Source organism: Sus scrofa, chromosome 2 (assembly GCF_000003025.6).
Source record: "Sus scrofa isolate TJ Tabasco breed Duroc chromosome 2, Sscrofa11.1, whole genome shotgun sequence".
Classification (NCBI taxonomy): domain Eukaryota; kingdom Metazoa; phylum Chordata; class Mammalia; order Artiodactyla; family Suidae; genus Sus; species Sus scrofa.
In genome coordinates, this window is record NC_010444.4 from 42,674,129 (window position 1) to 42,694,298 (window position 20,170).

The 20,170-nt window shown below is 34.3% G+C and overlaps 1 protein-coding gene across 50 annotated transcripts in view; it reads left to right on the top strand.

The window, feature by feature from the left end:
- Nucleotides 1-20,170, top strand: part of SOX6 (SRY-box 6) — a 621,434-nt gene that overhangs the window by 226,738 nt on the left and 374,526 nt on the right. For all 50 annotated transcript variants that reach the window (XM_021085342.1, XM_021085322.1, XM_021085335.1 and 47 more), the window contains one exon: nt 14,453-14,693. In XM_021085342.1, the coding sequence (XP_020941001.1) occupies nt 14,457-14,693 (237 nt within the window). In that variant the 5' untranslated portion in view covers nt 14,453-14,456. The remainder of the gene's footprint in view (nt 1-14,452; nt 14,694-20,170) is intronic.

Below are 20,170 nucleotides of genomic sequence, written 5' to 3' on the forward strand. Positions count from 1 at the left end.
ATTTAAAATTTGGGGCCAGGGAGTACTGATCCATCAGGGCAGTTGTTTCTCAAATAGAAAAACAATCAATCAAGCTTTGAAAGGTTTTGGTGCATTTCATAAGGATATAATACCTTAGACATTTTATTTATTGTCAAACTAAACACTGATAGGTATTCCAGTATTCTGAAATACTGCTTCTGTTTAAAAAATAATTCTGAGAAGGTGGGTATGACTTTGAAATGTGGGGGCTACTTTGGTTGAAAATCAAGGAAAAAGGTTAATAGCAGAAGGTCTGAATGTATACCCAGAGTCCACGACTCTGTTATCTTCACAAATGCGGTTCTCAGCAGCAGCAGATGTTGTATGCTTTGGTTTCTTCTATGTGAGTGATTCCCTCTCATGCCTCCCCCTTTGGGGATGTAGTATTCTATGTATTTTACCCTATTGACATAGTCCTAGTCTCTGGTCCGCTTAGCTTTGGGTCGTGGGTATTTTGCCACTGGAGAACTATTCCACGGCACTTTCATTTATTATTATTTGTAAAAATTCAGAATCTCTTTCTTTAAGGATTTTTGTTTGAGTTAAACTATTTTTTTCTGTGTAGTTTTATTTAAAGGAAGTTGCCATTCATTAAATATCTACAAATACTAAGTAGTACTTGCACATGTATTCATTTAATCTTCAGGAAGATGCATTGTCTCTAATTTTACAGATGGGGACATGGAGCCTCAGAGGGTTAAGTAACTTGTCAAGTTCACAGATCTAGTAAATGAGAGGGCTGGGATTTAAGTCCCTACTCTAAACCTTTTTATGAATCTACACTTTTCCTTCTGGTAGTAAATTATGTTAAGACTGGTGGCAGTTTTCCAGTTCTAGGCACCATGGATACAAATAAAAGATTTACTTTTGAAGAAATTTAAAAAAATAGATCAGACATGTAAAAGTGTTTCTATTTGGGGAAAATGTGAAGTGATGCTTATATGAGAAGAAAAAAACAAAGCTGGGTAAACAATGCAAGGTTTTTTCCCATAACAAATCTTGGGAAAACTAGAACTTCTGTAGCTTGATAGGTGTGTATATATAGATACTTGGTAAAGAATTCCTTGTGTGCAAGTCAGTGGGTAGTTATACTTGTCTTTTATAATGATAACTCAAACAATTCTGTGCAGTGATTCATGGAAACAATTGGATTTTCATATTCTCCTGGAGCTGTTTATGATAATACGTTACTAGCAAATGCAAGTGAGAAACTTAAAGCAAATAGCTACAAAGAATGGGGAGGGGTGATGGAGGCAGGGAGGGAAAAAATGCAAGATAGCAGCACTTTATTTGTGAAACTAGACTGGTATATAAAAAATGTGGAAATTTGGGTTGGTAGTGAAAACCTTTCTTCAGCTTTCACAGACAATTACATTTTATAAAAATGAATGCCTTTGTGTATGAGCTTTTTCTATTTCTTTTCCCCAGAAGTTAGGGTGTATGTAATGTTATATGGTTGTCAGATTTTTAAGAGGATGTCTAAATTAACTCTGCCCTCTCTGAGATGAATTCTAGATGGGTGGTGTGTTAAATATACACTGCTCAAGTACTTCATCTCTTTTCCCTCGAGGCTGTCCTCAATACTTATTTTTGTAGTGAAACAGCTCCAGTTGTATCTGATGCTCCTGGTATGGCTTCTCTGGTAAGAACTGTAAGGTAGAAATCAGATCTCAGACTTTGCTGGACCTTGAAGTAAATGGGCAGTGACATCCTTATTTTGTCTCAAAATTGTCTATGTAAGAATTATAGTTAAATGCTGATCATCTAGGCTAACTGAAAAAGTATGCAAGGGCAAGCATGGACAGTTAGTAACCATCAAATATTTATTATAAAATGTATGAAAACTAGAGTGAACCTTTGGAATAGAAGTAGATTTAACTACTTCTGTAACCATTTTTGGTGTCAAACTGCTAGAGAGTTAAATGAATTGGTTAGAGTGTTACCTTCACTCCTTTCTACTTACCCTCCTTTTATAATTGTTAACCTCTAATTAAATACCTTGAACTCTATAAGTAGAAAGGAAGGAAAAAGGGAAAAATTGAAGAGAGAAAATTCTTTGAATAGGCTTGGATTAAGTGAATATCTAGAATATCTAACTGGAATATTAAAAATAATATTCTACAGGAAGTATATGAACTAGTAAATAAAATTCAGATGATAATTGAAAATGTTTAATGATTCATTTAATTTAGATTTACTATCAGTTATCTTTTAATTCCAATAACATCTGCCCTGGAGTCACCACCTGAGTTCTAATTCTGCCTTCTGTACTTACTACATATGACCTTAGGCAAGTTTTAATTTTTTTTTTTAATAAACATTTGTGTACCTTGGTTTCCTTATCTGTAAAACAGGGGTAATGTACATTATCTAACTCCTATAATTGTTTTGAGAACTAAGTGAGATAATACATACAGCAGTGCTCAGCAAAGGGACTGACTGGTGCTTTCTAAACAGCTGACAAATACTATTTCTGTATCTTTTCAACTGTCTCTCCAACTTATATATATCCATCCATAGCCATTTGTCTGTCCATCCATCTATCCATCTTTTGAATGTTTCCAACAATGTAGAGTTATGATTTGTTTTTGTTTTTGTCTTTACCATGAATATGTAGAACTTTTAAAATATGCAGTGAATTTAATTGGCCAGGGGTAGAGGAAAAGGAGGCAGCCCTGAAAAACCAAAGTATGCACAGAGATCTACAAGCTTTACTTTAAATCCTCTGGTTAAGTATCCCACCCTAAATTTATTTCTGACTATTCACTTAATAAAATTTATATAATTAGGCATATATTTATTGAGTGTTTTCTTTGTGCAAAATACTATACTAAGTGCTGTGGGTATACAGAGAAGCATAGTATTTTGTTCTTGCCCTTGAAAATTTTGTGATCTGGTTGAAGTTACACTTAAAAATGTAATTATAGCATATATCTTAAAAGATTGAATAAGATAGTATGCATTAAGTATAGAATGAACTATATAAAAAATAAAATTTCAGAGCACTTATCAGAAGTGATTAGAAGAAGGGTTGGCTCACAGTTACCTGGAATAGGATCAGTTGGTTTCCTAGCGATCAGAAAGGAAGGTGAGGGGAATAGGGAGAGAGGCAGAGCAAAGGCTGGAAGACAGCAATAAGTGGAGTCTGAATTAATTTATCAGTCTAGTTGGAGTAGAAGGTTAAAGTGTAGACTACTAGAAGATAAGTTTAGAAAGATTAATTGGATCTGGATGGAGGGCCTCGAATGCCAGGGTCATGAGTTTGGACTTTTTCTGTCATCAGGGGACAGCCACTGATTTTTCTTGATTAAGAGAGTGGCCCGATAATGGAAGGGGCAGTAGGATTGATTTGGAGGTGGCAATACTGAAATTAGGGAAATCAGTTTACAGTCTCTTGTAAGAGTCTAGGTATGACATATAATAAAGCCCTGTACTAAGGTGATTATGAGTATGGTAAGACGGTATGAGCATGAGAAACATTAAGAAAGAGTTGATGGTGTTTAAAGACAAGCTGGCAATAAGGAGCAAGAATTAGAAAGAGGAGATGGATAGAATGTTCCTATTTTGAATTTGGATGATTCTGAGAATGATACTCTTCTGGGTGTGAATGTGTGAGGGGAGGGTGTCGAGGAAAATAATGAATCTAATTTTAAGTTTTGTTGAATATGACATAGTAAAATACATCTTGGTATAAATGTCAAGCAGTCATTAGAGGACTGTAGGTCTCAGGGAGATGAGGGAGAGCTCATTGTTGGGGAAATAGATATAAAAATCATATGGCTTAGGGAGTTTCCGTCGTGGTGCAGTGGTTAACGAATCCGACTAGGAACCATGAGGTTGTGGGTTCAATCCCTGGCCTCCCTTAGTGGGTTAAGGATCCGGCGTTGCCGTGAGCTGTGGTGTAGGTTGCAGACGCGGCTCGGATCCAGGGCTGCTGTGGCTGTGGTGTAGGCTGGCAGCTACAGCTCTGATTAGACCCCTAGCCTGGGAACCTCCATATGCTGTGGGACCAGCCATAGAAAAGGCAAAAAGACAATAAATAAATAAATAAATAAAAATCACATGATTTAGATGTTAAAGAATGAGATATTTGGTAAAAAAGAATATAAAGAATAATGTTTTAGATTGACAGCATTAACATGTGAATGGCATTTTCTGTGATTATCTGTTCACCTTAAATTTAGCAAAAAACGATTTGCTCATTTCTACCTCTGATTTTTCCTCACCGTTTTACCCCCAGTATTATTGATTATCTGTAATGTTTCATCCACTGGGCCAAGCACTGGGGATCCAGTAAAGAACAAGGCAGACATGATGCCTATCCTCACAGAATGTATAGAATAAACTTAAAAAACAAAAACAAAGGGGTTTCCACCATGACTCATTGGGTTAATGATCCAGCTTGACTCTGTGTTGTTGCTGGTTTGATCCCCAGCCCAGCATTGTGGTTAAGGATCTAGCATTGCCACAGCGGTGGCATAGGTCGCAGCTGGGAACTTCCTTATGCTGCAGGTGTGGCTGAAAAAGGAAAAAAAAAAAAAATCTTTTAATGCTTTCTGTTTTTCTTCCCCCTTACTTACTTATTTTTCATGATACTCACGCACCCATTTATCTCTGTGGGTCTGAAAAACATTCTCTGAGAACTGATTTCCTTTTCTTCTTTCGGTGGATACTTGTAATTATTGCCGTATTGTAAGGAATATTATGTAAGATCATAATCTTAGGAACTTATTAAGTTACTCACCATTGATGTTAAAAATTACTGATTTAACCCCCCTGTGGGGAGTTTTTATTGTGTTAAGCTTATAAATAAGATCGTCTGGGAAAAAACCTTTATTATTGTACTTGAAAGTTGGCAAGGTGAAGGAAAAAGATCCTTTTTTTAAAAAAGTCTTATTTTTTGAATGCAGACTTCTCTTAATGGTATGAAATTTATTTCAAATCACAATAAAACTTGCAACTAGACTTTAGATTTTCCTTTTTTTCTGTTTCTCCCATCTTTAATGTGCTTTTGATTTGCCACAAAGTCAGCCCAGTGCCTTCATCACACCCTCTCCTCTATTCTTTCCTAATAAAATGGAGCAAAGGTGGAACTGCAATGCAATGTAAGATTGATTACCCATTTTGGGTTTATAAAGGATGAAAGCATTGATTTAAGGAATGATCTATCTGATTACAAATGTCTGAATTTAAATGCTAAGATTCCAATTCAGGGACTAATGTTGTTAATGATCCCTAATTCATTCCTCTTTCACTCTCTGCTCTGCTTCCCCTTCTTCAACTGATACATTTTGTGTTAGAGGATTATAAATGAAATTATTTAGAATAGACGTATCAGGAAAAATGGACTATCAGGCATTATCTGCAAATAAGATACACTTTTTCTGGTAAAAAGGAGGACATTTTTTTCCTTTTAATATTGAAGAATAGTTGATTTACTGTGTCGGGTTAGTTTCAGGTGTATAGAAAAGCGATTCAATTATAAATATATATATTCTTTTCCAGAATTATTATATATATTATATATATAATTCTATTCCAGAATATATACATGTTATGGGTTATAACAAGCCATTAAATATAGTTCCTTATGCTATATCACAGGTTTTTGTTGTTTATATGTTTTATGTATAGTAGTGTCTGTCCGTTAATCCCAAACTCCCAATTTACCCCTCCCCGCCACCTTTGGTGAACCATTAGTTTGTTTTCTATGTCAGTGAGTCTATTTCTGTTTTTTAAATAAGTTCATTTGTATAATTTTTAGATTCCACATATAAGTGATGTCATGTGGTATTTATCTTTCCTGCTTTACTTCATTTAAGTATGATAATCTCTGGATCCATCCATGTTGCTGCAAATGACATTATTTCATTTTTCTATGGCTAAGTAATATTCCATTATCTATATCTGTATCTATCTCTCTATATACATACCACATGTTGTTTATCTATCCATCTGTCGATGGACACTTTAGGTTGCTTTCATGTCTTTGCTATTATAAATAGTGCTGCCATAAACACTGGAATGCATGTATCTTTTTGAAATAGATTTTTTGTCTTTTCTGAATATTGCTGAATCATTTAGATTTTTAAGGAACTCCCACACTGTTCTCCATAGTGGCTGCAACAATTTACATTCCCACTAACAGTGTAGGAGGCTTCCATTTTCTCTGTACCCTCTCCAGCACTTATTTGTAGACTTTTTCATGATAGCCATTATTACTGGTATGAGGTGATACTCCATTGTAGTTTTGATTTGCATTTCTTTAATAATTAGTGATATTGAATATCTTTTCATGAAAAGGAGGACATTCATTATTGTTGAAAGAAGAAAACCGCTATGTTAGGAGTGTTTTGGAATGGGGAAGATTTTACCATATTGGAAGGAAGTATGTAAATCTGAATGTTTAAAATTTTGAGTTAGATAGACATAAAATCACTTTACTAAGAGAGCTTTTAAGAAAGCAGTTTGTTTGGAACAATGTCTGTATTTTTATAGATTACTTAGGAATCTTCAGAGTATGGGAGAGCCATGTCAATTTTTCAGGGCTTTTTATTCTAACCCAGGTTTGGGTTACTGAAATCACTTTCATAATGGGCCAATCTGGCCACCAGATTTGGATAAGAATTTGAAATGCTGAGTGTCTCAGTAATAAAAGTGTTAGACATGTACCCTATGCTTTGTTATTCTTCTAAACTTGGATTGAGATATTAAATCAATTTTGTGAGATGCATTTTCAATCCTGAAAATACAAGCTGCTTTAGAAGACAATAATAAAGTATAAGTTTTTTCTTTTAAGAAAAAATTAAGACAAACACTTGAGGTTGGATACTACCTGTCTTATTTAACCCTTTGAAAGGTTTCTAGGTAGAAACAAATCTCTGAAAGCATAGCCTTTATAATGGTCATGATGGTAACATACACTTAACAGTATTGGCTCATGTGGCAGTGATACAATTTGTAGGCCTTATATACTCTGTCTGGAAAGTTGGAGTGCTCTTATTGGTATTTTTATTTACTTTTTATTAATTGCTCTTTCTTATTTTCCATTTTAATTTAATGTAAGATAAATACATCTTGTTAAATAACGAAGATTGCATCATAGCATTCAGCATTAAAATGCACTCCTTTTTGGGGGAAGCCAGATAGATGTGTTTACTCTGTAGAGAGATTTAGATTTGATTTTTTGTTTTCTTCATGGTAATTATGTTTGCACTTTGCTGATCACTAGTTGTGCATTATTACAATGGAAGGTGACAATTTGATTGTCTTCAATTGGAGAAACAAGTAATTTTATATTCACTAAGCTGTCAGGTAACACTAACTCACAGTACTAAGAGCTCCTGGCAATGTGGCTTGGCACCTATATTTAACTGCTTTGATGCTTGTGTAACCTCTGCTGAATCAGAAATACTTTGCCTGCTGGAAATGGTTTTCAGGGTTGTACAATGAGGTTTTCATTAAGTAGACAAACTGAAAATGAACTGCAAAGCCATGGTTGTTTCTCTCCTCCCCCTTCCCCTTCGTCCCTCCCTCCACTCCTCTCCTTCTCCATCCTGTCCCCTTTCCCTCCCGCTTCTTCTTCTTCTTCCAGGTCTTCTTCCTCTTATTCGATAAGAACTTCAAATTTATACCTTATTTCATTACATGAAAGAGAGGAATTTCTGGCTTGCTTTATTTAGCTAAAGGAGAACCTCAGAGGTTAGCTTCTTTGTATAATTTTGCTCACCGTCACCATGTGTGAGCCTTCCTTTTTTGAAACTGTCTATATAGTATCAATATCCATTTTTCTTCCTTTATTCTGGCAATATTAAAAAGTGAAAATAGAGGTGAGAATGGAAAAGTATGGTTACAGCTTCCAACCTACTCTTTCTCTCTGAGAAGTTATTTTTCTGGTTTAAAGTATTTATTGATAATTGGGTAAGATATCCTGTAACTGGGCTTCCATACCAGTGGATTGGTTTCAAGCTGACCAAGACACATGTTTGATACTCACTTTAAAAATTATGGTTCTCATTTCATGTAAAGAGGAGATTCAAAGTGAATATATATAAATACATTCATTCTACTATTATTTTAGACAGCTTTCTTTCACTCAAGCCACATAGAGGTCTTTCCTTTGAGCTATGAAGTCATTGTGCTTGATTAAAATCCTCTTAGTGTATATTTATAGTAACCATTGTTTGGTTTTTCTCTTATTTCTTGTTAGATGACTGATTATATTTATGTATTGTTGGCCTGCTTTCCAAAGCAAAGATCCCAAGTTACTGGTAGATAAGCTAGGAGAAAAAAATTCAGTATTATTTCTGTTAAGCAAAAAGTATAGAGAGAGGAAGGCAAGTTGTTTTGATCCCAGGAAGAAACTGGATACTCAGAGACACATGTAATAATTATAGGTTTTCCATAGGCAGTCAGGCAGGCAGGCCAGTCATTAGGCTGGTTGCCTGCCTCTTCCAGCAGATACTAACCAATTAGACAGAGGTGGTTACGTGATGTAACATTATCAGGAGAAACAATTCATGAGTCAAAGCATTCCAAGACATATGAGCTCTAGTCCAAAGAACAGTCTTAAGCTATATAAAGTGACAGCAATATTGTCAGCTAAATATAAACTCTAGAAACACAAACTTTGATGACTTGAGAAGAATCTGTTCCAGGTAGTCCCTGTTTTGTAAGAACCTCAGAAGGCCTTTGAAGACAATTTTGGAGCTTTGGTATAAAAAATTAGAAGCCTTAGATAAGTCAAAATCTATTAATTTAAGCCCCTTCTCAGACATACTTCAAGGGCTTCAAGCATATTTCATTTGCTTCATTGCTATTGATTTGACAGCTAACTCAAATCAGTGAGTTTTCTTCTAACAGATATTATCTGTATATGTTACCATATATGCTCTGATAGAACCACTACAAATTTTAAAAAATAGGTTTATAACTCTTCAAAATAGCTCTGAAAACAGTTACCCCCCCAACATTGGATTTTCTTATTTGCTTATTAAACAGATGGAGGAGAGAGAAAAACCTGGCAAAAGCCTAGGGAAGTTTGGAGGTGGAGTGAGGGACAGGAGGTAGTACTGGATAAAATAATACAAAGAATCAATAACAACCTTCAGGCTTTCCTTGAATGAAGACAGTAAAGTTTTAAAAGGGTTATTCTCATTTTAATGTTTGTAATCATGGTCTCTCCCTGGGCCTGTCCACTCTCCCTGCAGTAAACGTGGGAATTGGAAGTGCAGGAAAAAGGTTTTTAAATCATTCTTGGCCCTAGGCTGGGTGGACTGACATCCTTTGTAGGGGTTCCTGGGTATTGTGCATTTTGGCAACTGAACATATCTGTTACTCATGCTCCTTAAAATGAGAGGCACTGTGTTATATTTTTGGAAAATTAGTTGTTTATTTCTCAAGTATCAGATCAATTGCAGCATTAAATTAACAGTGAATTATCTGACTGAAATAAATCTACCTTGGTAGCCTTGGGCTGAGTTGCGAAAATAAATGTGAACGTTGGCCTGAATTTTTAATTTTTTCTTTAGGTAAACCAACTGTTAAAATGTTGCTTTATGTTAGAAACAGGGCTTCTTTTGAGCAAATATAAATCATCTAAAAAGTGAATGCCATTTGATAATAATCTTAGAAGTAATGAAAATATTAAAAAGACCATATTAAAAATATTGTTCTAATAAATCCAATGGCTCCTTTGGATAATTATCTCAATCTCAAACAAGTCACAAGAGAACTCCTCAAATGATAGTTTTGAGGTGAATTCTTCCCAAGCAATAGTATAGAGAAAAAAAAGTAATTTCAAGTGACTATGCCTTATGAGGAAGTTGTTTTAAAATAATCCTGACTTTTTAACATAAAAACATCTGTTTTTTTTTTTAAATAGCACCATCAAATAAGGAAGATTTAAAGTTCTAGAAAATAAGATTTTTCTGAGACAGAGGACTTAATGTGTGGATATCCAGTCCTCACCATCTTATCAAGTCTTGTACCAGCTAATATTGACTTCTTGTTAAAGAGCAAAGTAAATTTACTTTCTGAGTAGGTTGAATGGTCTAAACATTCAGATTTTATACTGCAGTTTTGGAGAGAAATAATTATTATCATTCAGATTTTATACTGCAGTTTTGGAGAGAAATAATTATTATCTTCCTAGAGGCACTCCTACTGGCTTCCTAGAAAACATTATCAATTACTGGAGACTTTATCTCCTACAATCTCATTTTCAGAAGTTCTAATCCCTGAAGTTCTTCCCAATGGCTGGCATCCTGGGAATTCACTTGATCTGCTGGGCAGAGACATTTCAAACTCGGGGAACACATGATGGGAATTTAGTTTTATGTGTCCCAAAGATATGTAATTCTCTTTGGAGGTTTTTGCTTGATAATAGCTATGCCCCAGAAAACCATCTTGTTTAACCAATGTGATAAGTTGACAATGTAGTTTTTCTCTCTGATTATAATGTACTCTGTGTAGTCAATACACTGGTACCATGTGAGTGTAATTTCCTCTTTTATTTTATCTCCAATGCACTGTATTATAAATAAACAGTTAAAAAAAAAACACCAAACAAATCTGTTGCATCTCCTTTTAAGATTGTACCACTGTAGACACTTGTTCTAGTAAAGTAGAATTGGGCGCATTTGATTGCATTTAAATTTTTCATGCTTCAGCAGTTTGGCTGGGAGCACAGTAAAGAAAAATCCCATGAGCGAGGATAGTTTAGAATAATAGAACTTGATTTTGTGTATTATAGAGGCAACATTTGCGCTGCTTTAGTTAGGGTTGTGTCAGCACTTCCATTATAAACCCCTGTTTTCAGGGGGTATAACTAGGGAGATTTTTTTTTAATACAAATTAAAAAAAACAATTCATTTGAATGATTTTTAAGTTATAATAGTGCAAAAAATAAAACAAAGTTAAGTCACATAGAAATTGACCACTTTCACAAGGATTTTAATTCTTTTGTTTATTAGTTGTATATGGCAGCAGCTAAAGAAGATACTGTTCTGATACACTGAGGGTGAAAGTTTTTGTAATGGAAAATTACTGATATGAGGATTAAAAATAAAAGTAAGCACCCCATGTGATGTTTTAAAATATTAAAACAAATGAGTATTTGATTTATGAGTTTCTAAAGGATAATAGCCATGGTGCAATGATTGTAGTAAAGGCATTACCAAAAGTCAAGTATCTGTAGCTTCTAGAATACAGATTAGTTTGGTCTAGTAAAATGGAAAGCTAAAGTAAAGAAATGCAAAGAATGAGGATGTAATAGTAAATTGAAGGATTCTATAACAAAATAATTGTGCAAAAAATAATCAGTAAATTGAATCCAGTAATCAGTAAATCTAAGACTTATTTAACAAGCTGCATTAAAAAGAACTTCTGCACATTTTCCTTTTAAAAATACAAAAAAACCACCATCCACAATAAAAAACTATAACAAAACCAACAATGAAAACAAACCTGAGAAAAGCCCAACAATGTTATCAAAAGGAATGTGTACAGAAGAGCAACATGTAGCTAAAAGAACAAAAATTACTTTCTCTGCTGACAGCATATTGAGAACTCAGTATAAATCAAGAAATTAAATAAAATATGATATGGAAAAATATCCTTAGAACAAAAATATTAATTCCTTACTAACGGGAGGGATTTTGAAGTTGAGTATGCCTTCCTTGGTTGTTAACCATTATTGTCTTGCCTTCCCCCACCCTTGTCCCTTAATGGTAGTGTGAACTGAGGATGAACAGTCAGATTTAATATTGCCTTTTTTTTTTTTTTTGGCAGCCTATCTTTTATTTGCAACCTTGATACACATTTGTATTTGTAGGTGCAAAATAAAAGACAAATTGTGTGATGTTATAAATTGGTAGCTTTCTTGAATGGTCACTGGAGGAATCACCAGAAGACTGTTGATGAAGTAGAGGTGAAGCCTTTCCTCACTAATTGTATTCAGCGTGTAATTTCTAAACTTCCCTCTGAATTTTGATTTTCAATTAACACTCCCCATTTGAAGATAATTTTCTATTTAATGTAATTGCAGGAAATAATTTATTGGCTGATTAAGACTGAGGGCCCTGCCTTCCTTAAGAAAACACTCTAACAAACCAGCCTTTAAACTCAACCCATAGCTTTGGACAGATTTAGTCTATTTTTACAGCTGCGTGGTTGTGTTTAATTAGGATTGTGCACTATTGTTCATTGGTGCAGTTTATAGTTGAAATTATTCTTAAGAGACTTTTCATTTTGGGTTTTGTGTCATGATTAATTTATACTAAAGCAACAATCACAGATATTGCTATTGGAAGGAGCCAAGTCACTTTATAATAAGAGGATGTTTGTGGGGAACTAAAGTCACTCTGAGTTTTGGATTATGACTTTCAATTGTATTTAGCTGTTTTAAAAAGCAGCAGTAAATTCATTCTTTTGTCTTTAATGTGAATGATTACATTATTGGTACTGTTATTATCTGAACTATGAAAACACTCTTATTGTTTATGGCAAGCTCTTGATAAATTTGCAGAACAGTTATAATTTGCCTGTTTTTAGTATAGTATTTATGAGGCTAATGAAGTAAGCTCCAGGATGATTCCTGTATACTAAGAAACATCCTGTTGTATCATTTTCCTTAAGTGCATATACATTTTTCCATTGTCAGTATTGTTAGGAATTAGTCAAGGATACACTTATCTGATTCTTTGATATAGTACTCTTTAGAACATTTCATTTCATTTCTTCTTAAAGAAAATATAGACATACTTCTGTACTTTCTTCCATATTATTTTCTACTACCAAGTCTAATAGATTACATTTTGGTTATTTGTAGAATGATTATTATAAGTAGGTATCAGCATTTTAATATGTTTCAAAGCACTTCAAAAGCCTATAATACTTTTATTTAGAACTGTGCATAATTAGATTAGCTGATCTTATATTAATTTTTTTCACTGTAAGATACTAAATCTGAGCCCCCTCATTAATTGTGAGAAATTTAGCATTAGCTGTTAAATCCTATGTGAAACATGGGCTGCTACATAAAAACTACTGTTTAAATTGGAATTAACTTAATTATTTTTCTTTGCACTTGATATTTCCTTCACTGCAATATTCATGAAAGCATGTGACAGATTTGTAAATTTAACTGTTAATCTCAGATTTCTAGACCCTTTAATCAGTATTTATTTGTCTGTAGAAACAGTACTAGCAAGTTAATGATTTGCTAATTTGAAAAATGCTCATGTGGTTTCCTATGTTAACTGATTTGTGCATTTTTTAAAAAATGGTATGAAATCAATTAATGTTAAAGAGCAATTAAGGTGGAGATTTTATTCCTTTCGTTACACAGCAGTTTTAGAGCTAAAGATGCTATGAACCAAAAACAATGTAAAGTTTTAGGAAAAAATACTCAATTTCCTCTTCTTTTAAGTTAAAAACTTTTGGTGGTTTTATTTCTAAACATTTTGCTAAGAAAATCACCTGCTAAAGTGATATTCTAAAAGTTTTGAAATTCTGTTTAAGAATTATGATATTCTGATATATAGGAAAGCACAAAAGGAAGACCTTTTGCTGAGTGTAGTTGATGTTTACTTGTGGATATATAAATGAATATTCAGTTTTAAAAAAATTGTGCAGAGTAAGGTAAGTGCTTTGAATCCTATATATACTTTCTAATATAAAACAGAGGCATAGTTATTTAATATACTCAATTAAAATATCACAAAATTACCTGAAGACAAATATAACATTAACAGCTACTCAATCAATATGTCACTTAAAAGTTTAGTTACAGCAGTTGACACAGCTTGAAAGTTTTTAGAAAAGGATCAGATTGGCACTAAACAGTGCTAGGCCTAGAACTTGTAATGCAAGGTGTAATCTAAGAAGTCAGGACCAAGTTTGTTTAGAACTTTCATCATAGATTACTTACTCTCCTGATTATATTTTCTTACATAGACTTCCTTTGTTCCTACAAAATCATAAAAGAAATTCGTATATTTGTAATTTCAATTCATCCTCCAAACCGGCTCATTTGTTGTTCATTCTTTTTTTTTTTTTTTTTTTTTTCCCTTTGCTAACTATCATCTGAATTACTCTCAAGAAGTTTATAATCTTTTTGGGAGAACTGGGAGGAGAAATACATACATATACTATACATTATAAAAACTTATTCTATAAAAATTTTAGTCATGGATAGGGTAAGAAAATAGGCAGCAATATCTGGGAAGAAGTTTGCTGAGTTAAGAGCAGAGAGGGAAAGTGGCACAGGTAAGCTAAGAGTTCTTTTTTTAGTGGTTTAGAGTAGATCATAAACACCTCTGAAGTTAGAGAACTTTCCTTTATTCCTGAATTAGTCAGACTTTAAGGGATGGTTTATTCTTTTGTCATTGACAGCCCTGTTAAAAATCCATGCTGTTTCCTTCTTCTGCAGAAGAATGTCTTCCAAGCAAGCCACCTCTCCATTTGCCTGTGCAGCTGATGGAGAGGAAGCGATGACCCAAGATTTGACCTCAAGAGAAAAAGAAGAAGGCAGTGATCAACATGTGGCCTCCCATCTGCCTCTGCATCCCATAATGCACAACAAACCTCACTCTGAGGAGCTACCAACACTTGTCAGTACCATTCAACAAGATGCTGACTGGGACAGCGTTCTGTCGTCTCAGCAAAGAATGGTGAGTTTTAAAAATCTGGCCACTGTCGCTAAGTGTGTTTGTTACGGGCTCATCACAAATAGATATTTTAGAAAAAGCTCAAAAATAACTCATATCATTAGAGTTATTTTTGTTCAGGCTATGAAGACAACCACTATGTATATTATTAATATACTAATTAGTGGAAAAATTGGAAAATGGTGTGTGGTTTAGTTTTCGTCCATTTTTAGGTAAACTTTTCAAAAGATATTTAATTTAATTTTGGAGGTGGTTTGGTTATCTTGTTACCTGATTTTCTTTATTTAAGGTGGTGAACTTGATAATACCACAAAAAATAAGTATGATCAATAAAGTGGGGTTGCATATTAATACTGAAAAATTGTATTAAGCAAACATGTCTGTGTGAATGAGGTCATATCGTGAATACATCTTCAGTGAGGATAAAAAAAATGTTATAATTTTTAACATTCATTCTTGAATTATAAGAAAGCTTTCTCACTTGTGTACCTATATATTAATTTCAAAAGGACTTATAAAGCTCCTGAGTATCATTCAGTCAAACTACAGGAGTTCGCCCTAAAGGTAGAAACAATATCAAATATAGGCAGTGTATTAGCCAGCTTTCCCATGTTAGGTTCTGCCTGTAACCATCAGAACAGACCTCATAGTCAGTAACATTAATTGTCCAGTTTAGAGCGAAAATATTCAATTTTTTAGCATTTAGAACTGACTAAAATATTAATATATTTTATTAGATGAGGAATTTTAAACTCCATTTTATATTTCTTAACTTTTGGCTGAATTTAATGAGAAATATTTTAAGTGGGAAATGAGGAAAAGTTTTATTCCTTAACAAAAATAAGATAATATTTAAAAATACTTTTACTACTATTGATGTATTTATAAATTTTTGTCTTATGCTTATTAATGGCTCAAGACTAATTCAAAGACTTAATTCCATAATTTATGGAGGCAGACATTTTTCTTTTTCAGGTGATTGTGCGGGCACAATTAGTACTCTGAAGCAGTAGATGAGAAGTAGGGGACTGGAAGAAAAATAAGACTGTCCTAGACTAACTTTAGGTTCAGAAGGGATCATCATTGTGCAGTTAGACCCACTGGAAGATTTGTTTTCCTTGCATGGGGGAAGAGAGCAGGTATAACGAAGCAAGGCTAAAAGTCTGTTTTTCTGATTGAACTTAAGTGGTTCACTTTATACTTTCAATACAGCATGAATGAAATAGATATCCAGTTGCTTCCACTGGCTTTTGGGCAAGATAATAAAGTTAAGTTTTGTTTTTTTTTTTTTTTTTTTGGTCTTTTGTCTTTTTGTCTTTTGTTGTTGTTGCTATTTCTTGGGCCGCTCCCGCGGCATATGGAGGTTCCCAGGCTAGGGGTCGAATCGGAGCTGTAGCCACCGGCCTACGCCAGAGGCACAGCAACGTGGGATCCGAGCCGTGTCTGCAACCTACACCACAGCTCACGGCAACGCCGGATCGTTAACCCACTGAGCAAGGGCAGGGACCGAACCCGCAACCTCATGGTTCCTAGTCGGATTCGTTAACCACTGCGCCACGACGGGAACTCCTGTTTTATTTTTATTTCAACAAATACTTAGGGAACACCTCCTCTGGGCCTAGCATTCTGCTGGGTACTGGTTGGATAGGGAACAAAGTATGCATGATTATGTCATCTTAGAACTTATATCTAGGAGAGGGAACAGAAATTAAATAAGTATACACACAAATATATAATTAAAATTGTGGTGTAGTTAAGACAACAGAATGCTACATGAGAACATAATGAGATAAACCTAATTTAGAATGAATGGCTAGGTAGGAATGGCCTCTCTGACCTAAGGATGATAGAAACTAGCCAGGCAAAGAATAGAATAAAGAGTAAAAATAGCAGAGGAAATGTGATGTATGAAATATTTGAGGTGAGAAAATATAGCTGAGCTTTAGGAAATGAGAGATAAGTCCTTGTAGCTGAATTGTAATGAGCAAAGGTGCAATGTAACATCAGATATGGTTGGAGAGATTGGTAGGGGCTATATATCCAGCAAAACCTGTAGGTAACATTATGGAAGTGAGATTTGATTCTAAGTGCAATGGAAAGCCATTGAAAGGTTTAAGAACATTTCAAAAAGGTAATTCTGGTTGTAGTACAAATGATTGGGAGGAGACAGAGTGAAAGGAGTAAGACCTGCTGGGCGGCTATTTCAGAAGTCCAGGTAAGAGATGATAGTGACTTGGGTTAGTGTGGAGGCAGATGGGATAGAGAGAAGGGATGAGTTCAAGATTTATTTTAGCTTTTATGCCAAATACAGCCATAGACAAATCAAAATAACTATACTGGAAAATATAGGTCGAGACAGAAACAATACAAGTCAAATTTTGCTTCTTTAGAATACACTTTACTTATTTTTCTTAGTGAAATTTAGTTCGTGCATTGGCAGTTGCTTTGGTGAGTTTTTGTCAAAGTTTTATGATCTAAAATTTTGTCAGAAAATAGATACTAATAATGTAATTTGTTTACCAAATTTATATTAACTGGGATTTATGGTAGTATAAATAGATTAAATTTACATATATGTTACATTAATATAAAAGAAATCATACTTGCTGGAAATGTTTTCAAACTTTCTGATATCAAACATTACTTTCCACTGGAGCTTTTGTGTATTCTGAATGTCTGGAAGCCAAAATATTTTGTTTTAACTCCCACTCTATAGTATTTCCCAGCTGTGTACTTATATGGTATAATAAAGGGATTTAACAAATGGGAAATAGCAGCTGCATTTGGAAATTCCCTTTGTGCTCCCTTTTCGCTTGATAGATTCAATAATATAGAACAAGTGTATCATCAGACCTGTAATGATGTATATGGCAAGTATCATACATACCAGTGACAAATTTTTCTTTACAGCAAAGAAAAATAATAGAAGGATTTTAGGTTTTTGGATAATCTTGCATATACTCACTACATATAGTGAGTGTATGTGTTGGGGTGAAGTGACTGTGACTAGAGTAAAATTTAATAAGCAGTTTAATCTCCTTCTATTTTTAAGTAAGTATTAAGTCCAGAAGGATTGTTAGGAAGATAACTGAAACTTGTAGTTCTCTTCAACAAGGATCTTATTTGTTACTCACTGTAATTGAACCTCATAAAATCATTGTGGAGAAATAAAATTCAAAAGAAAGTATAAAAACAATAACAAAGATTCTATCAGCGCTTTATTCTGTTTCCATTGTTATTTACTTTTTGTGATAGCCCTCACTCATGGACAGTTAGAAACAGGCACTAAAGGTTTCTTATCTTCTGGTTCAGGAAGGGTTTTACTTTGAAATATCAAGACCACAGAGGAGCTTTTCTGTGAGACAGAGTAAAGACAAAGTTCTGCCAATCCCCACTTCCTGATTAGAAAAAAAATCTTCAGATGTTAAAATTCTCATTAATTACTTTGATGTTGTACTCCAACGAAATATGAGACTATACAATTTCGAACAAAAGAATTCATTGTAGCATAAGCAAAGGAGAATAGAAATTTTAGAGAATAGAAATTTTAGAAATCATCATTCCAAGACCAATTGAAAATAAAAAATTTTAGACTCTGATTTTAATTACCAATACTTATATTATGGACACCAAAATGTTCGTTTTAAATTTTCCATGCTGTGTTAATTGGTAGAATCCACTTGCAGTCTCAGAAGGTAGTATAAATAAGAATTCACTGTCCTTCCTTGTTAAGTAGAACAACTATTTTCATTATGGTACCAGCACCTTTTCTGCAGCACCTTTTTTGCCGAGTAATGTGTTTTTCCTCCCATTAGAACTGATTCATTAGACAGAATAAATTCCAATTATTTTTCCATTGAAAAATGTATAATGTATTCTTCTTTTTAATGTTAACAAGCATGAAGGAGCACTTTTGTAGTAATATTTAGTGGCTGGCATATGATATTGTGTGTAGTGATTATCTGCTAAAGATTACTTAGTATGTAGTACCTACTAGGTTCCAAACATTGGGAATTCTTGTGACTAAGGTAGATATGATCCCCTCACAAAGTGGACAATGGTAAGTACAATGAAGAAAATTGAATAAGAAAATGTCACTGAGAGTGACTGCTTTAAATAATCCAGGAAACGTCTTTTTGAAGAGGTGACTGAGTTGAGATTTGAATAATGCAAAAATTTGGGGGAAGATACCCAGAGTATATAGAAATGCAAAAACCTTTTGGTCGGTGTATTTGAGCAGTAGGAAACAATGGAGTGTCTGGAGTGGAACGGGTGAGAGAGAGAATGGTATGAGATGAAATCTAGGAAGCAGGCAGATACTATGGGGTTTCATAGGCTACAATGAGATGTTTGGACTGTACTTCAAGTGCAAGAGGAAGAAGTTCTTGGAAGATTTTAAGCAAGAGGCTACCATGATTTATGTTTTTTTAAATGATTATATTAACTGTGCTATGTAGAGAATGGATTATGAGAGATAACACCAGAAGCAAGGGCACCTATTAGGAAAACTGTTGTGCTGCAGGTGGGTGTTTGATGATGTGGAGGAGCAGGCAGTTAGGGAAGTTAATCTTTGAGGAGTTCCCATAGAGTGTGAAGAAGACAAGATTCACATAGAGGGTGAGGAGAATATTTTACGTAATGTCCATGCAAGCAGAAATTTAGTCAAGAATGAACAGGAAGTGAAGTTAATGAGACCAGGGTGAGAGGAAGGGTTAGACTTCCTTCGGGACCAAGAATGCTCCCGTAAGAGGACAGAAGCTTTCGGCCCAGCAGGAACTGTTTGCAGGTGACTTCTGACTTAGGTTATGGGGACATGGGCTAAGCAGAGATAGTATCTCTTACAAGATCCCCAAAGTGACAGGATTGTAAGTGGGACCTTCTGCATGCACGAGCACTGATGTACGCATGCTCATATTGATACATATTTTAAGCCAGAATGAGATTATATGCATTTGGCTTTTAACTGCTAGTCTAACTAAGTGGAAGTAACCATACTGGACCCTCAGCCCCAGAATATCAGAACTTCTTATTTTATAGACTTACTTAAACTCCCCCAAGTTTTATCTTCTAGAAAAGTTTTAAAAATAATTTTTCCACTACACGTAAAAGATGCAATAATGTCCTTTGTTGTAATTGAAATAAAATAATGATAGGCAAGCTGAGGTATTTAATAAATGACTGTTGGAAACAATATTTTCCTGCTTGTAAACAATTTCCCCTCTTTGCCTTTCTTGCTTTCAGTCCAGTGAAACTGCTAATCAACTGGAGTGTTCTATGTAGTTTGCTTTGAGTCGTAAAAATCCTGGTGTGGACTTTGTACCATTTCTGGGAATGGTGTTGTTGTCATTACATGGTAATATAGTCCAGGAATTTTGAGTAAGGATTTAATCCTTCACAGTCATGCTTTATGTCGTGACTGACTTTTAAAAGATTTCTAACTTGGTCACCTATTAAAAGATTTTAAAAACGTGAACTGTTAC